This window comes from Eleutherodactylus coqui, chromosome 1 (assembly GCF_035609145.1).
Source record: "Eleutherodactylus coqui strain aEleCoq1 chromosome 1, aEleCoq1.hap1, whole genome shotgun sequence".
In the NCBI taxonomy this organism is placed as follows: Eukaryota; Metazoa; Chordata; class Amphibia; order Anura; family Eleutherodactylidae; genus Eleutherodactylus; species Eleutherodactylus coqui.
Window position 1 is genome coordinate 359,966,285 of NC_089837.1, and position 14,253 is coordinate 359,980,537.

The 14,253-nt window shown below is 41.2% G+C and overlaps 1 protein-coding gene across 2 annotated transcripts in view; it reads right to left on the reverse strand.

Moving 5' to 3' along the window:
- The window catches only part of LOC136577736 (interleukin-1 receptor type 1-like), a 60,254-nt gene that overhangs the window by 21,788 nt on the left and 24,213 nt on the right, over positions 1-14,253 (reverse strand). For both annotated transcript variants that reach the window (XM_066577668.1, XM_066577661.1), the window contains exons 4-7: positions 6,082-6,322; positions 5,284-5,467; positions 1,529-1,697; positions 62-127 (exon numbers count right to left, since the gene is read on the reverse strand). In XM_066577668.1, coding sequence (XP_066433765.1) covers positions 62-127; positions 1,529-1,697; positions 5,284-5,467; positions 6,082-6,322 — 660 coding nt within the window. The remainder of the gene's footprint in view (positions 1-61; positions 128-1,528; positions 1,698-5,283; positions 5,468-6,081; positions 6,323-14,253) is intronic.

The window sequence follows — 14,253 nt, forward strand, 5'->3', positions numbered from 1 at the left end:
TGAGCCGTTATGCAGCATATTGTATAAATAGATTTTATTTTTAAAGTAGAGGCTGACTTACCTAATTCCACATCTATGACATTATTTGTTGGAAATACCATAACAGCTTCAGGTTCATTTGGTATATCTGAAGAATATAAATATAAAACTGTCAATGTTGTTTAAAAGGGCCAGGAACTCTATATTTTCTCCTTAGGGAGAGTACCTAGAAGCTGAGTGAGTGAGGAGACTTATAAGGCCATTCATGCTCCTCTGGATAATATGCAAATAAGAGAGATGGAACAATACCTCTGCAGCGCTACCTATTGGAAGGCAGCATTCCTGCAAATCAGTGCTAGACTCTTCTTTATATAAGCCTTGTAACAATGACTGGGAATTGAAACTCAAGCCAGAATCCATAAACAGAGAGCTGTTTCTGTGTGTTTGCCCCTCATCAGTGTGCAGTAGGTTTCTGGCTTGGCTAGTGAGAGGCCTGTGATGTGGGTCAGGAACGCTATCTTTTCTCCTCAGGGAGAGCACCTAGACAGTGAGTGAGGAGACTTATAAGGCCATTCATGCTTTTCTGGGAAATATGCAAATAAGGGAGTAGGTGGTTTAAAAAGCACAAATATGGATTCTCTGAAAACAAAAAAATCTTACCATGTTGTTCCATCTTGGGCCGGGCTCACACAAACATATTTGAATAGCGTTTTACACACGCAAGGTACATGCGCATCATACGTGGTGAATGGCGACAATGAACGTAGATTGATTTTCATTGTTCCATTCACACTTGCGTATATTTTTTGCATATATTATGCACATAAAAAAGAATGCTGCGTATTACGCGTGTAGATCCCTATAGTTTTCTATGGGGGCATTCTGAATGCAGTGAATACGTTATTTGAGAAGAAAGTTAAAAAAAAAAAAACAGGAAGCCAGTGCATAACAGCGTGCATAAAATACACTGTATATGCACAGGCATACATGAGCAAAAACACAAAAATAGGCGGGATACGCAATTCTTTCTGCAAGTAAAACGCTGCGCAATTTTTACGCAGCGTTTTACAATACGGTCATGTGAGCCCCGCCTTAGGTATATTATTGCAATGGCTATAGCATATGGCAGTACATGCTTTGCCATATGTAGCATGATCATAGAGAAAGTTTGTATAACTTGGTGCCACTACACATTTTTAAATGTTTGCGGCATACATAGCACAGTTGCGCTTCACATAATAAAACAGTAACAGAGAGCCGGTGGCACTGTGGAGGTATTATTCCATCTCCCATATTTGCATATTACCCAGAGGAGCATAAATTGCCTTTCGAGTCTCCTCACTCACCGTCTAGGTGCTCTCCCTAAGGAGAAAAGATAGTGTTTCTGTTCCTCCCTTGAGAAACATTTTATTCAACTGAGCCGTCATAAGAAGGTGACGCTATGGAATGAAGCCCTTTAGTGGTCACTGTGAAAATATATATTTGCACCCACTAATGTTTTAATATTGTAATCAAAATCCTTTAATAATATAGTTGTAGACATAGTTACCTGAAATACTATACTCTCTGGTACGGGAGATGTTATATGATACACCATTGTACATAAATGGCACTTCACATGTGTAGTTTCCACTATCTTGCGTGGACACATCTTTGATAATCAAGCTTTTACCTAAAGCTGAGTAGTGCTTACTATCCAAATCTAATGGCTGGCATTCCTGTACATAAAAAGAACATTTTCACCATTAAAAAAAAAATCCTAAAACATTTCATGGTCAATGTCAGTTGGAATCAGAAATTGTGTCTAACAGCATGAACAGCCAAGTATCTTTGCCATTTATTGCTTTGTGGTCACTAAGTAAAAACCTCTGCAATGTGGTTACATGCAATGCCTGCAGCAGTTAGGTATTCTTGACAGGAACATCAGTCCCACAGTAGAGAATGACACAGTAATGTCCATTTCTTAAATGACCACGCTGGTGATTTTTCCCCTTTTTTTCTATTCATTATGCAGAATATGACATTTGGCTAGTATTATGGCCACCTGCAGGCTTCCAGCGGGATTTCCGCCGCTGGAAGCCTGCATAGGATTGCGTTAACAAACGCAATCCTATGCAGAAGGCCGCGGCTTGGCCGCGCGATGTCTCGCACGGCAAACAAACCGCGGCATGTTCTATTTCTGTGCGGGGCTTGCAGAGCCTCGCACAGAAATGTCACTCACCCGCTGCCGGCTCCGGTCTGCGCATGCGCCAGCTGCCCGGCAGCCGGCACATGAAAGTTCTGGAGCTGCGGGGCGCGGGTGAGTACGCTCTGCTCTCTGCAGACGCTCGGGTCGGGTCCCGCGGCGAGAAATCTCGTTGCCAGATCCGACCCGGCCGTCTGCAGGCGGCCTAAATTGGTTATTCCTTTCTGTCTGAAAATTCCTGGAGTCCTTATCTTTAGCTTCTCCCAACTGTTAACCATTTTGACAGCGGCATTTAAATGGCCTGACAGAGGAAGTGGCCCCCTCTGGCACCTGAACAGCCTGTTGGTAATGAGATTGTGAGGAATAGTGGTTTTGCCATGGCAGTCTGAGGACTTTTGAAGGCACCCAGGGTTGCTATGGTTAAGCCTGTGGCAGGGCTTAATAGAATGTCTATACAAATACAATATACTGCAATACTGAAGTACTGAAGAATTGCAGTATATTGTATAAATGATCAAATGACTGCAGGTTTAAGTCCCCTATTGGGACTATAAAAAGTATAATAAAAGTTTAATAAAGATCTTTTTAATGGTTAAAGAAATCAAAAAAATAATATTAAATAATAATATTAAAATCAAAACAGAAACCATGTTCATTATTTATCCTCCATCATGAACTCCATCAGAAATGGTGCAACTGCATTTTTTTTTTATTTCACCCCAATTGCAATTTTTTTCAATACATTATATGGTACTTAAAATGGAACCATTAAAAAACACCACTCATGCTGTAAAAAAAACAAGCCCTCATACAGCTATGTTAGCAGAAAAATAAAAAAGCTGAGATTTTTTGAAAGCAGGTTTAAAAAAACAAAAATGGCCTGATCCTTAAGGGATTATAGGAATTGTCCAACAAAAAAAATATTGTTTATAGTTAGGAACAGCCCATAATTATAAACATTTTTTTTATATTTACTTTTATATGAAAATTTATTTCTATCTCCAGATATTCCAGGACTAATGTTGGAATAGTGATACCTGCTCTTTGTATGCCTATCTCAGTAAGGGCTCAATCACACGGGCATATGTAGCCCAGGTAATACGCAATGTTGAAAGCCCATTAATTTCTATTGGGCCACTCACACCTGTGCTTTTTGTTGCCCTAATTGTTTCATGGTGGTCACACATGCTCAGCCCTGCTTATCTCCCAGCTGCAGTGGATATATGAAGGGATCCCTGGTGTTCTGAGGGTCTGCTTCTAAAGTTACTGCATCTTTTCTCCTTGACAGCAATGAGAGAGTGAGACAAACTTACTGCAGAGACGGAAGAATGAGTATGCATGACCACTATGGAACATTTACTGAAATAGAAGGGACACAGAAAGACTCTTCAATAGAAACAGCAGATAGCGCTATTTTGGAATATTTGGGGATTCTTTTAATAAGTGCAAGTGTAAAAATCGGCTGGATTTACCTATAAACCTTTTTTGAGGAGGGCCATTTCAAAGGGTTAGGTAGTTTGACTGTGACAAATTTCTGATACACTGTATTTGTGTTATGCTAGATTGTTTGTGTAACTGTTGATACAGTATGTAAACTATCCACTACTATAAATGAAACGGAAAACATAATTCAATTATTCAAGCAAAATATGCTTTCTATAAAGATGGGTGAGCTTTACATTTAGAGGGGTTGTTAATACTGAACTGGATGGACATATGTCTTTTTTTAAGCCTACGTTACTAATGGGTCTCACAGAAATAGCCAAATGCAAGCGCAAGGCTTGTTGAAAATGAAAGACGTAGTGCCATGCATGCATGACAACCGCTCCATTCACTCTTCTCCTTACTGCGGTGGGGGGGTACAGCAAGTAGTATTGAGGAAGGGGAAATATAGGACTCCCTCAGGATGGGTGGGGGTCTCAGTGGTGAGACCCCCAGAGATTAGAGTTTTATTACTTATTCTGTGGATAGATGATAAAACTTGTTTTAGGTACTACCCCTTTAACCCCCTCCCGGTTAGCGTCAGGGTATGTATGAAGAGAGGTCGCAGCTGTTTACTACAGCTGACACCGGCATTCAAAGCCCCCGAACGATGATAGCGGGTCCTGTACGCCCCCCCTCACACACACACACCCGCGCGCGCGCAGTGAGATCAGGGTAGCCATGCAGGTGTCATGGCAGCCGGGGGCCTTCTGAAAGGCCCCAGGGCTGCTTTGGGAGACTGCCTATCAAGCCATGCCCGTCGGGTGGCTTGATAGGCTGCCTGTCAGAATGCAGTATGACGTAATGCTATAGCATTACATCATACTGCAGGAGCGACCAAAGCATCGCATATTGTAGTCCCCCAGGGGGACTTAAAAGTAAGTTAAAAAAGATTAATAAAGTTTTTTAATTGTAAAAAGAGTAACAAAAGTTTAAATATCCCCCCTTTTGCCATATCTGTAATTAAAAAATCTAAATCATAAAATAAAAATACATATTTGGTATCACCACATCCGTAAAAGTCTGATCTATCAAAGTAGCACATTATTTACCCCACACGGTGAATGTCGCCCGAAAAAAAAAAGAAGAACGCCAGAAATGGACTTTTTCAGTCACCCTGTCTCTCAGAAAAACTGCAATAAAAAGCGATCAAAAAGTCGTATGTATTCTGAATTAGTACTAACGGAAAATACAGGACATCCTGCAAAAAATGAGCCATCGCTGAACTACGACAATGGAAAAATAAAACGGGTGTCGTTTTTTTTTATTTTACTCCACTTAGAATTTTTTAAAAGTTATTCAGTATGTTAGATGGTACTTTAAATAGCACCATTAAAAACTACAACTCGTCCCACAAAAAACAAGCCCTCATACAACAACGTCGATGGATAAATAAAGGACTTATGATTTTTTTAAAGGGGGGAGAAAAAAACGAAAATGGAATAAAAAGGGACACGTCATGAAGGGGTTGATTTGTAGAATTTTCACCATATATCTTAAGGTTATCTTAGTACAAAGTTGATTATGCAAATCTTCAGCTTGATGGGACAGTGATATGTACATTGGTAGTTTGCATGGTCAAGTAACATCTATTAAATTAAATAAAAGAGAACAAAAAAAGAGAAGAGTATTAGTACCTTAAACCATTTCACTTTTATGTTCCAGTATTTAACATAGATGTCTATGTTTGGACATTCAATTCTAAGTGATGGTTCTATGGTTGTTCTACTCAGAAACCTCACAGAATGATTATAGCAGAGACCATCATCATGCTTAATTACTTTTACTCTCCTAAGCTTCTTGACGCAGAATGTTGAGTTTCTGTGTGTAGAAGAAGAAGGATTAAATCACTATCAAGAAGACAAGAAAACACCATATACATAACCCTGCTCACTAGAACATTAGCTGGCTTAGTTTAAACCTGTTTCTTGTATCTAAAATTTGGCACAATTGTTGGCACACAGTGTTGCATTTAGACCATGCACCCTTTCATACAAAGACATGAAACTTCCTTTGTGGCCATGCCACGTCCTGTGAAACACCCAAAAAGTGTATAAAAGTGTTTAAAACACATGACAAATGTAGTAAAAACTGACACATTTTTAATAGTAATTCTGCCCCTTTATTGTTTGAACGTATAACAAGCTGTTGCTAATCCTCAAAAATCTTTTCTATACTCTTACATTTTGAATATGTAATAGGGTTGTCCTACTTCTAGCTTTTTTTGCTGCAGCAGACTGCTCCATTTATAGTGCAGTGGCCTAGGTTGGTACCGCAGACTGAGACCTATTCACTTCAATAGGACTTCGCCCACATTACCAACCTGGACCACTGCAAAATTTACAGAGCTGTCTGCTTCCTGCAGCAAAATAGGTAGGAGTGAAACAACCCCTTTAATGCATTAACCAAATAATAGCTGTGAACAGCAGTCTTACCTGAGAATACATTGGTACAATCCACTATCATTTAGATCAGCAGGTATAAATTTCAAGTACTTCTGATCTTGATGAACTCTTGTTTGTTTGTCTGAAGTGATTTCTGTTTGTGAGTCATGTTTTATCCAGGTTATATTGAAATTTTTATCAAGTAATATTTGAAGTGGGCAGAGAGCATACAGAGGCTGACCGGCAGTAACATATTCGATTTCAAACTCTGTTCCTTCATCATTACAAAGCTCTACAAGGTAAAACATGCACATTAATAGACTTGTCATGAATAACATGTCGACAAATATGATTTCAGTAAATTTAAAGCTCCACTTTTCTGCAACATTTGCAAAAAAATTGAAAAATGATAAATAAAAGGTGTATCTGGGGCTGACATGTAGAATCTCCAGTATCTTCTACATTTATGTCAAGAGATAGAAGCACATTGATATATTCCTACGCCCTTTATTTTCAGGATATTTAAGCTGTGAAGTATGTATATGCTGTATAACATAACTTAGAATTTAAAGGGACTCAATAGACGCACACTGTCCTGGGGAATAAGACGCTCACTACATTGACATTACATAATGGTGCACCTAAGGGCGTAACTATAGAGGATGCAGGGGATGCGGTGGCACCCGGGCCCAGGAGCCTTAGGGGGCCCATAAGTCCTCTCTTCTCCACATAAGGAGCCTAGTACTATGAATAAGGCATTATAGTTGGGGGCCCTGTTACAGGTTCTGCATTGGGGCCCAGAAGCTTCAAGTTATGTCTCTGTGCAGCATGGTTTAGGTATGGGTACGGGTACAGATACAGATAGAGGGGGGGCCCCAGCTCACGTTTTGCATCAGGGCCCCTGAGCCTTTAGTTATGCCCCTGGGTGCACCGCTTGGTGGTGTGCCAGTATTCTTTTTTGTGCTGTAATATTTACTAAATTTACAAGATGTATATTGAACAAAGAACACAACCAGTAAGTGTGGTAGAGCAACAATATGCAAAAGTATTCTTATTTTGTTTTAACAAAGACAAAAGTAATGTAGAGGGCAACTCTGTGTCTAAACAGTTGGATACAATAAGAAAGAGATAAAAAGGGCGGAGAAAAGAAAGGAAAATGAGAGAGATGAGGGAAGGAAGTAGTAGCTTAAAAGATCAGAATGATCTCTAATAACCCCCTAGTGACCACCCCATAGTGTTTTTACATCCTGCTTTAGTGGACTTTAATCCCCAGGGCCGTAAAAACATGCTTGCTCTGCGGATTAAAGCCACGTGGCTTGTGGACGTGACAGCTCCATGCTGTCAGCTGTCGGAGGTAGACGACAACCTGGAACTGTCATGGGGGGGCCAGGATATCCGACCCCCTGTCACGTGATTGCTGTTATCCAATGGATAACGGCGATCGCATAAAAGTAAATAGAAAGTAAAAAAAGGACCTGATTCCCCCTTCTGCGCATGCGTGCAAGACATATTACATCACGCGCAGAAGGCCGGGAGGCCCAGGAACTTTGAAATCTCTTGGCTCCTGGCTACTGAAGGTAGCTGGGAGGTTGGAGATGTGCCCTGGGACCGGGTATAACGGTAATCACGGAAAAGAGGAAAAAAAAGGAAAAAAAGTTAAAGTTTCAGCTCCCCTCATGGATTGGATCCATGAGGGGAGCTGAAACTACTCACCTCTATCACAGAGAAAATATATGTATGGAGTAGCTCACCGTCTTGGCATTCACAACTGACTTCAGCTCCTGCAAGTAAATCCTACTGTGTGCAACTTTTATTGCCCACAACTGCTTTTATTGTCCACAACTGTTTACATTTCTTCTTTCCAGGCAGAGGAAAAGAAAGGAAAAGCTGCTCTCCATAGGTAAAAAAAAAATCTTGGTTTATTTAATTTATATGTGCCTTAAATATGTCCAGATTGTTCGGGGCGCATTTCTGCTCAATACGAGCCTGGATCACCCACCTCTATCCTCCGTGATGTCCCATGGCGATCTGGATCTGCTGCGGGCTTCTGCACATACACCGATGTGGCGCTAATGTGCAGAAGGTCAGACAGCCTGGCAAATTTAAAAAATCTCCCTACAACCGGCTGTCAAAGATAGCTAAGTGCAGGGAGATGTGACCGGGGGCTGCTGTATGCATTTTCCAGACACTTGAACGGCGTTATCCATTGGGTAACGTTGATCATGTAAAGTTAAAAAGTGTAAAAAAAAAAGTTTAAAAGGGTAAAGTTTCATCTTCCCTGACAGATCATATTCGTGAGGGGAGATAAAATTACATCCCTAAGGTCCCTGTATTTGTCCCCCGATGGGATCTTTATCCTTGGATCTTACCCGGCTTCTGCAATTTTTCAATTGTGTTTCCAGAATAAAGTAAACAGATGAAAATATCTATCTTATCAAAAATTTGCACAGTATGTTTGCTCGTATTTGAGATATTGCAATTGAAAATGTGAAGAAATGAATTTTCTTTCAAAATGTTCCTAATTTTGGCGCTTTTAATAAATATACACAAATTTTATTGGTCTCTTTTTACCACCTAAATGAAGTACAATATGTGGCAAAAAAAACAACATCAGAATCACTTGGATATGCAAAACCTTAACGGAGTTATTTTATGTTTAAGTGACACATGTCAGATTTCCAAAATTTGGCTTGGTCATTAAGGCGCAAACAGGCTTGGTCGCTAATTGGTCAACTACTATTGATTTAGTAGTAGTGTGAGAATAATTATGCTTTACATGAAAAATCTCATCGACTGGGACGACTCTAATGGCATGCATGAGATGACATTACAATGCATAAATTACTGTGTTGTTGGCAGTTTTTTTTTACAACGAGTAATAGTATGAACCCATTGTTGCCCAAAATCCGCTGTAAACTGCAAGTCCAAAAATAAGATTTGCGATCAATAAAAAAAAAAAGAAAATTTTAATCCAAACACATTGGAATAGGATGCAGACTCTGGCAAGGCCACCACACGGCCCGACCAAATGATCAACAGGTCGTCTATGTAGCTGTTGTACCAAGCAAGAACCCTAGGAAATAGATTGTCATTACACAAACAATAATAGTGCTCTCACCAGGCCATATAAATGACAACTATAGTGAAAATTTCGTCTCATATATTGTAAAAAAACATTTTCCATGAAAACTGAAAAATTTTTTTGGGAAAGCAGAAAAGCAACTGATTTTAGCTCGGGATATTAGAAACAAGTGGTTGTAAAAGACTATCCACCCAAGCACACGGGTTTTCATTAACATAGTCTATGCCTGCCACAATGAGGTGAAAAGGGGGTGAAAAACAAATTTGTGAATTTTTGGTAATGACTGAAAAATTGAGATTGTTAGATACTGAACTCTAATGCTGTCCGTGTGTTTGGAAGTTAAAACACCCAAACCAAGGCCATTGTCTACCAAGGACAAAAAAGACTGTCTCGAAATTGAGAAGTGGGGTCAAACAACAGTTCAAGATAACTGGAAGTGTCAGATAACATAGTTATTATAAAGCCCAGAATCAAGGACAACAACTGTCCTTTGTCCGCCTGCCATAGCACATAGATTTTGACTGTTTAATGGCCTTAAATTCCCCTTTAGTTAAATTATTGCTCAGCTTTCTCCCTGTCCTGCCTTTTTTGGTATACCAGACTCTGTGGCAACAATATTACCCATATTATTAGAGCTAAGGATTTCAGACACATTTGTAGGAAATATTTCAGAGACAATATCAGAAGAATCAACATCAGTAGAAGTGAGATGAAAGCTCAATTTATTGTTTTTATTTTTCAATTTCATACTCTTTTGGAGAACAGACTTAGGGGTAGAAACTCAATTTTGTTTGAGTCCAGGTGTACACAACATTGGTGTGATAATCCTGCAAGTCCTCAATATACTTTACTTGTTTAGTTTCTGAAATCTAAGTTTCCAACTTTCAAATGTTCTCCCTGAGTTTGATGTCCAAGTCATTAGGCTGCTCTCACACAAGCATCTGTAAAAGCGCTGCGTTTTTAAACACCGCATTTTTCAATGTTTTTGAACAGAGTTTTCAAAAGCGTTCGAGAGGGATTTTAAACACACACCATCATTGCAATGGGAGATGAGGAGCATTAAAAATCACTAAACACACTAAAATAGAGCAGACAGCCCGAAAAACGAACGCTTGTCTGAGAAGTCCCATTGAAATCAATGCGGGTGTTCTATAGCATTTAGTTCTTCACTGTAAAAAACCACCTGTGTGAGAGCGGCATTAAATTGCTGCAGCATAGAATATGTGCAAATAGATCCTTGTGCTTGCTTATTATTATATCTGATCCAAAGTGTTCTGTTCATACTTGATTAATCGCTTTAGGGCGAAAGAACACTCAGAAAGGATATTGTTCCACTGTTCAACAAACTGTGGAATAAGTAATTGTGGCCTCATTCACATAAATGCTTTAATGCAGCTATTTTGCCGCGCCAAAACGTTGGCCGAAAATCGCAATCATGTGAAGCATTGGAATACAATGCATTCAATCATATGGGTAATTTTCAAGCTTGTGAAAAAATTGCAGTGCCAACGGCAAATCGACAACCATTTTTGGGCGCCAATTTTTCATGCTGCATCAAAAAACAGAGGCTAAAGAAAGGGTTTTTTTTTTACTCCGAAATGCGTTGCCTGCAACCTTGTTTGATACCTGATGTTACAGATATATTAAAGAAATTAAAGGCTGTCATGACTTTCATCTATATTTGAAGCAAACTTGTAGTGGGGGGATAATGGTTTATTCCAGTTCCCCTCACTGAAGTAAGTTTATTGTACTTTCCTGTGATACATTTAGGTGTTCCCAGTAGCGCCTGGGAGTAAAAGCTTTTTTCTTTTCATTCACCAAAAGATAGGTCTTGACTAGAGATGAGCGAGCATTCTCGGAAAAGCACTACTCGCTCGAGTAATTTGCTTTATCCGAGTATCACTGTGCTCGTCCCTGAAGATTCGGGTGCCGCTGCGGCTGACAGGTGAGTCGCAGCGGGGAGCAGGGGAGAGCGGGCGGGAGAGAGGGAGAGAAAGATCTCCCCTCCGTTCCTCCCCGCTCTCCCCTGCAGCTCCCCGCTCCGTGCCGGCACCCGAATCTTCAGGGACGAGCACAGCGATACTCGGATAAAGCAAATTACTCGAGCGAGTAGTGCTTTTCCGAGTACGCTTGCTCATCCCTAGTCTTGACCTATCTTTTGACGAAAAACGCAGGAAGGTTCCATAGACTACTACGGGAGCTAAAAAAAAGGAGGGGAGGGAGGGGGGGGTTTACCTGCATCCGGCACTCGGAAACAAAGACAGCTGGCTCTAATAAAGCATTAGAAGTCATTTTGAGGATTTTTGCTGATCAACGGAATTCCATGCTGCAGAGTATTTTGTCCGCAATATCCCCGTGTGAATGGATGAGAAAACGCTAATTAATCACTGGGCTCGATTGCAACTATTCTTCACTGGTGCAATTTTCAGCTATGATGCGACCAGCGTAAGATCGCAATGCTCGTGTGCATAAGTTCTATAGCATACTCACGGATCCGTAGACCACAGACAATCATGTTCTTGTTGATAGAATTAGTTAGACAAATCCCACCATGTTCGCTAGGCGGTTACCATCTAAAATTACTTAAATATGGTTCAAAATGTGTTTTTATTTTTTAGAGAATTATGCACTTAACATTTAATATCACCGTATATTGTCAGATGTTAACACATTACAATATTATGTCTAATTTGTATACCATGACCTTAAACAGAATTTAATAAACAAACTTGTCTTGGTATAATTATCTTGGCATAAACTATTTATAGTAGTAACAGCAATAATTATTTAGAGTCAGTAGGAGGAGAAGGATAGAAAAGAGGGAGAGAAAGAAGAAGAAGGAAGAAGAGGAGGCGGGGGGGGGGGGGGGGCGGGATCCGACCTGTTAGCCATTGAGGTGACCATCAAGTGTTTTGAAACTTAATTTTGACGGGATGGTTGAGTTTGTTGATGGGGGTGGTGCCACTTGTAAGCCACGTTGACAGCTCTGGTGTATTGCGGAGCATGATCCACATGGACCAGGTTGTCAGATAGTTGCCATGCCTCATCTCATCCCTTGCACAAATTTCTTCCATGTATTGGATGTTATCTAATGCTTCGATCCACATCACCCTTATGGGCAGCGACGAGGATTTCCATTTTCTAGGAACTGTTTGGCGCATGGCTATGACGAAAAATCGTAATAATGATTTTTTGGCTTGTGTCAAGGGACCAGGAAACATCGACAATAACGCTAATTCCGGGATCAGTTTTATATTCTGTCTACTCACCCATGAATAGAGCTCGCCGACCTCTTGCCAGAGGGGGCAGATCATTGAGCACGACCACCAAATATGGATAAAAGTACCTTTTTCTTTTAGGCATCTCCAGCAGACGTCCGGATATTGTGGGAAGACTCTGGCAAGCCCCGCAGGGGTTTTATACCACCTTGTCAAGATCTTATAATTTAGTTCCTGTAATTTACTTGAGATGGTAATTTTGTGTGTTAAAATGTAGGCTCTCCTCCATGACTCCTCGAGGGGGGAGCCGCCGAGCTCCCTTTCCCACTCTCTTTCCAGCACAGCTCCATTTCTTTGGCTATTGTCCGCTAACATAAATTGATATAACTCAGATACCCTGCCCTTTATTGTTTTGTTGAATATGAATTTGTTTTCAAATGGCGTCATGGCTGTTCCTAGTGATGACGATCCCCCTAGTGTCCTAATATAGTGGCATATTTGGAGGTATTGGAACCATGCTCCAGCTGACGTGTCCCTGTCCTCTAAGATCTCTCCTAGTGGTTTTATGCCGCTTCCCCCAAGCATGTTTTTAAGTCTAGGGATTTCCTCGGCCTGGTCACTCACCAAAAGGTTTACCACTGGGGAGCCGTTGTAAAATGTTGGGATGTCTACATTTCCCACTAGTGGGGTCAGTGGTCCTGGTCTCTTTATCAAGCCTGCCTTGGTTGCGGGTCCCACCCAGGCTGTCAATATCCCCTCTATAAATGTGGAGAGTCTCAAATTTTTATGTTTCCCGTTTCCTGGGATCCAAATTAGGCCGTATCCCCTATAGGGGACTGAATCTTGTTCTGCTGACGCCCAGCGCTTCCGGGATCTACTCCGTACTAGTTCCAGTACTCTTCTGGTCAGCGAGGCTTTGTGATAGAGTGAGATATTAGGTATCCCCATTCCACCGCCCTCCTTAGGGCCGGTCAGAGCGCTCCAATTGCGTCTCGGTCTTTTGTCGCCCCAGATGAACCTCATTATTATTTTCCTTATCTTATTTAAGTAAGCCCCTGGAAGTCTGATGGGTATGGTTTGGAGGACGTATAACAGCCAAGGAAGGACATTCATTTTTATGGAACTGATCCTACCAAACCAGGAGAGGGGCACCGCCCGCCAACCCTCCAGATCCTTTTCGAGCTTTGCTAAGAGTGGTTTATAGTTTGTTTGGAATAGATCCTTTATGTCTGGCATGATTATTATGTCTAAATATTTGATCCCGTTTTTTTTCCATCTGCACGGGAAGGTATTCCCTAAGTCCCTTTCCTCGTTGTCTGGTATGTTAACGTTCAAGATTTCTGTTTTATTTAGGTTTACTTTGAAATTGGAGAGGCGGACGAATCTCCAGAACTCTTCCAGGATATTGGGCAGAGCTATCCTTGGATTTGATATGTAGAGTAGTAGATCGTCAGCATAAAGGGCGACTTTCTGCTCGCTTGTGGCCACCTGCATCCCCCAGACGTCAGAGTTGATTCTAAGAGCGTTGGCCTGGGTCTCCATCACTATGATGTATAAAAAGGGAGACAGAGGACAGCCCTGCCTCGTACCGTTCCTAATCTGGACCTGATTGGACAGTTTCCCATTTACTCGTATTTTTGCTGACGGGTTATTATAAAGTGCCATTATCCATTCTAGAAACCTTGCGCCCAGCCCTATCTGTTTTAGCGTTGCTTCCAGGAATCCCCAATCCACTCTATCAAAGGCCTTTTCGGCATCGACCGAAAGAAGGCAGAGTGGGGTACCTGCCTTTGTGGCCCTCGATATGAGTGCCAGTGTACGGATAGTGCTGGCCCCTGCCTCCCTTCCAGGGACAAAGCCCACCTGGTCCCCATGTATCTGGGTCGGTATGTGATGCTGCAGGCGGCTCGCTAACAGTTTAGC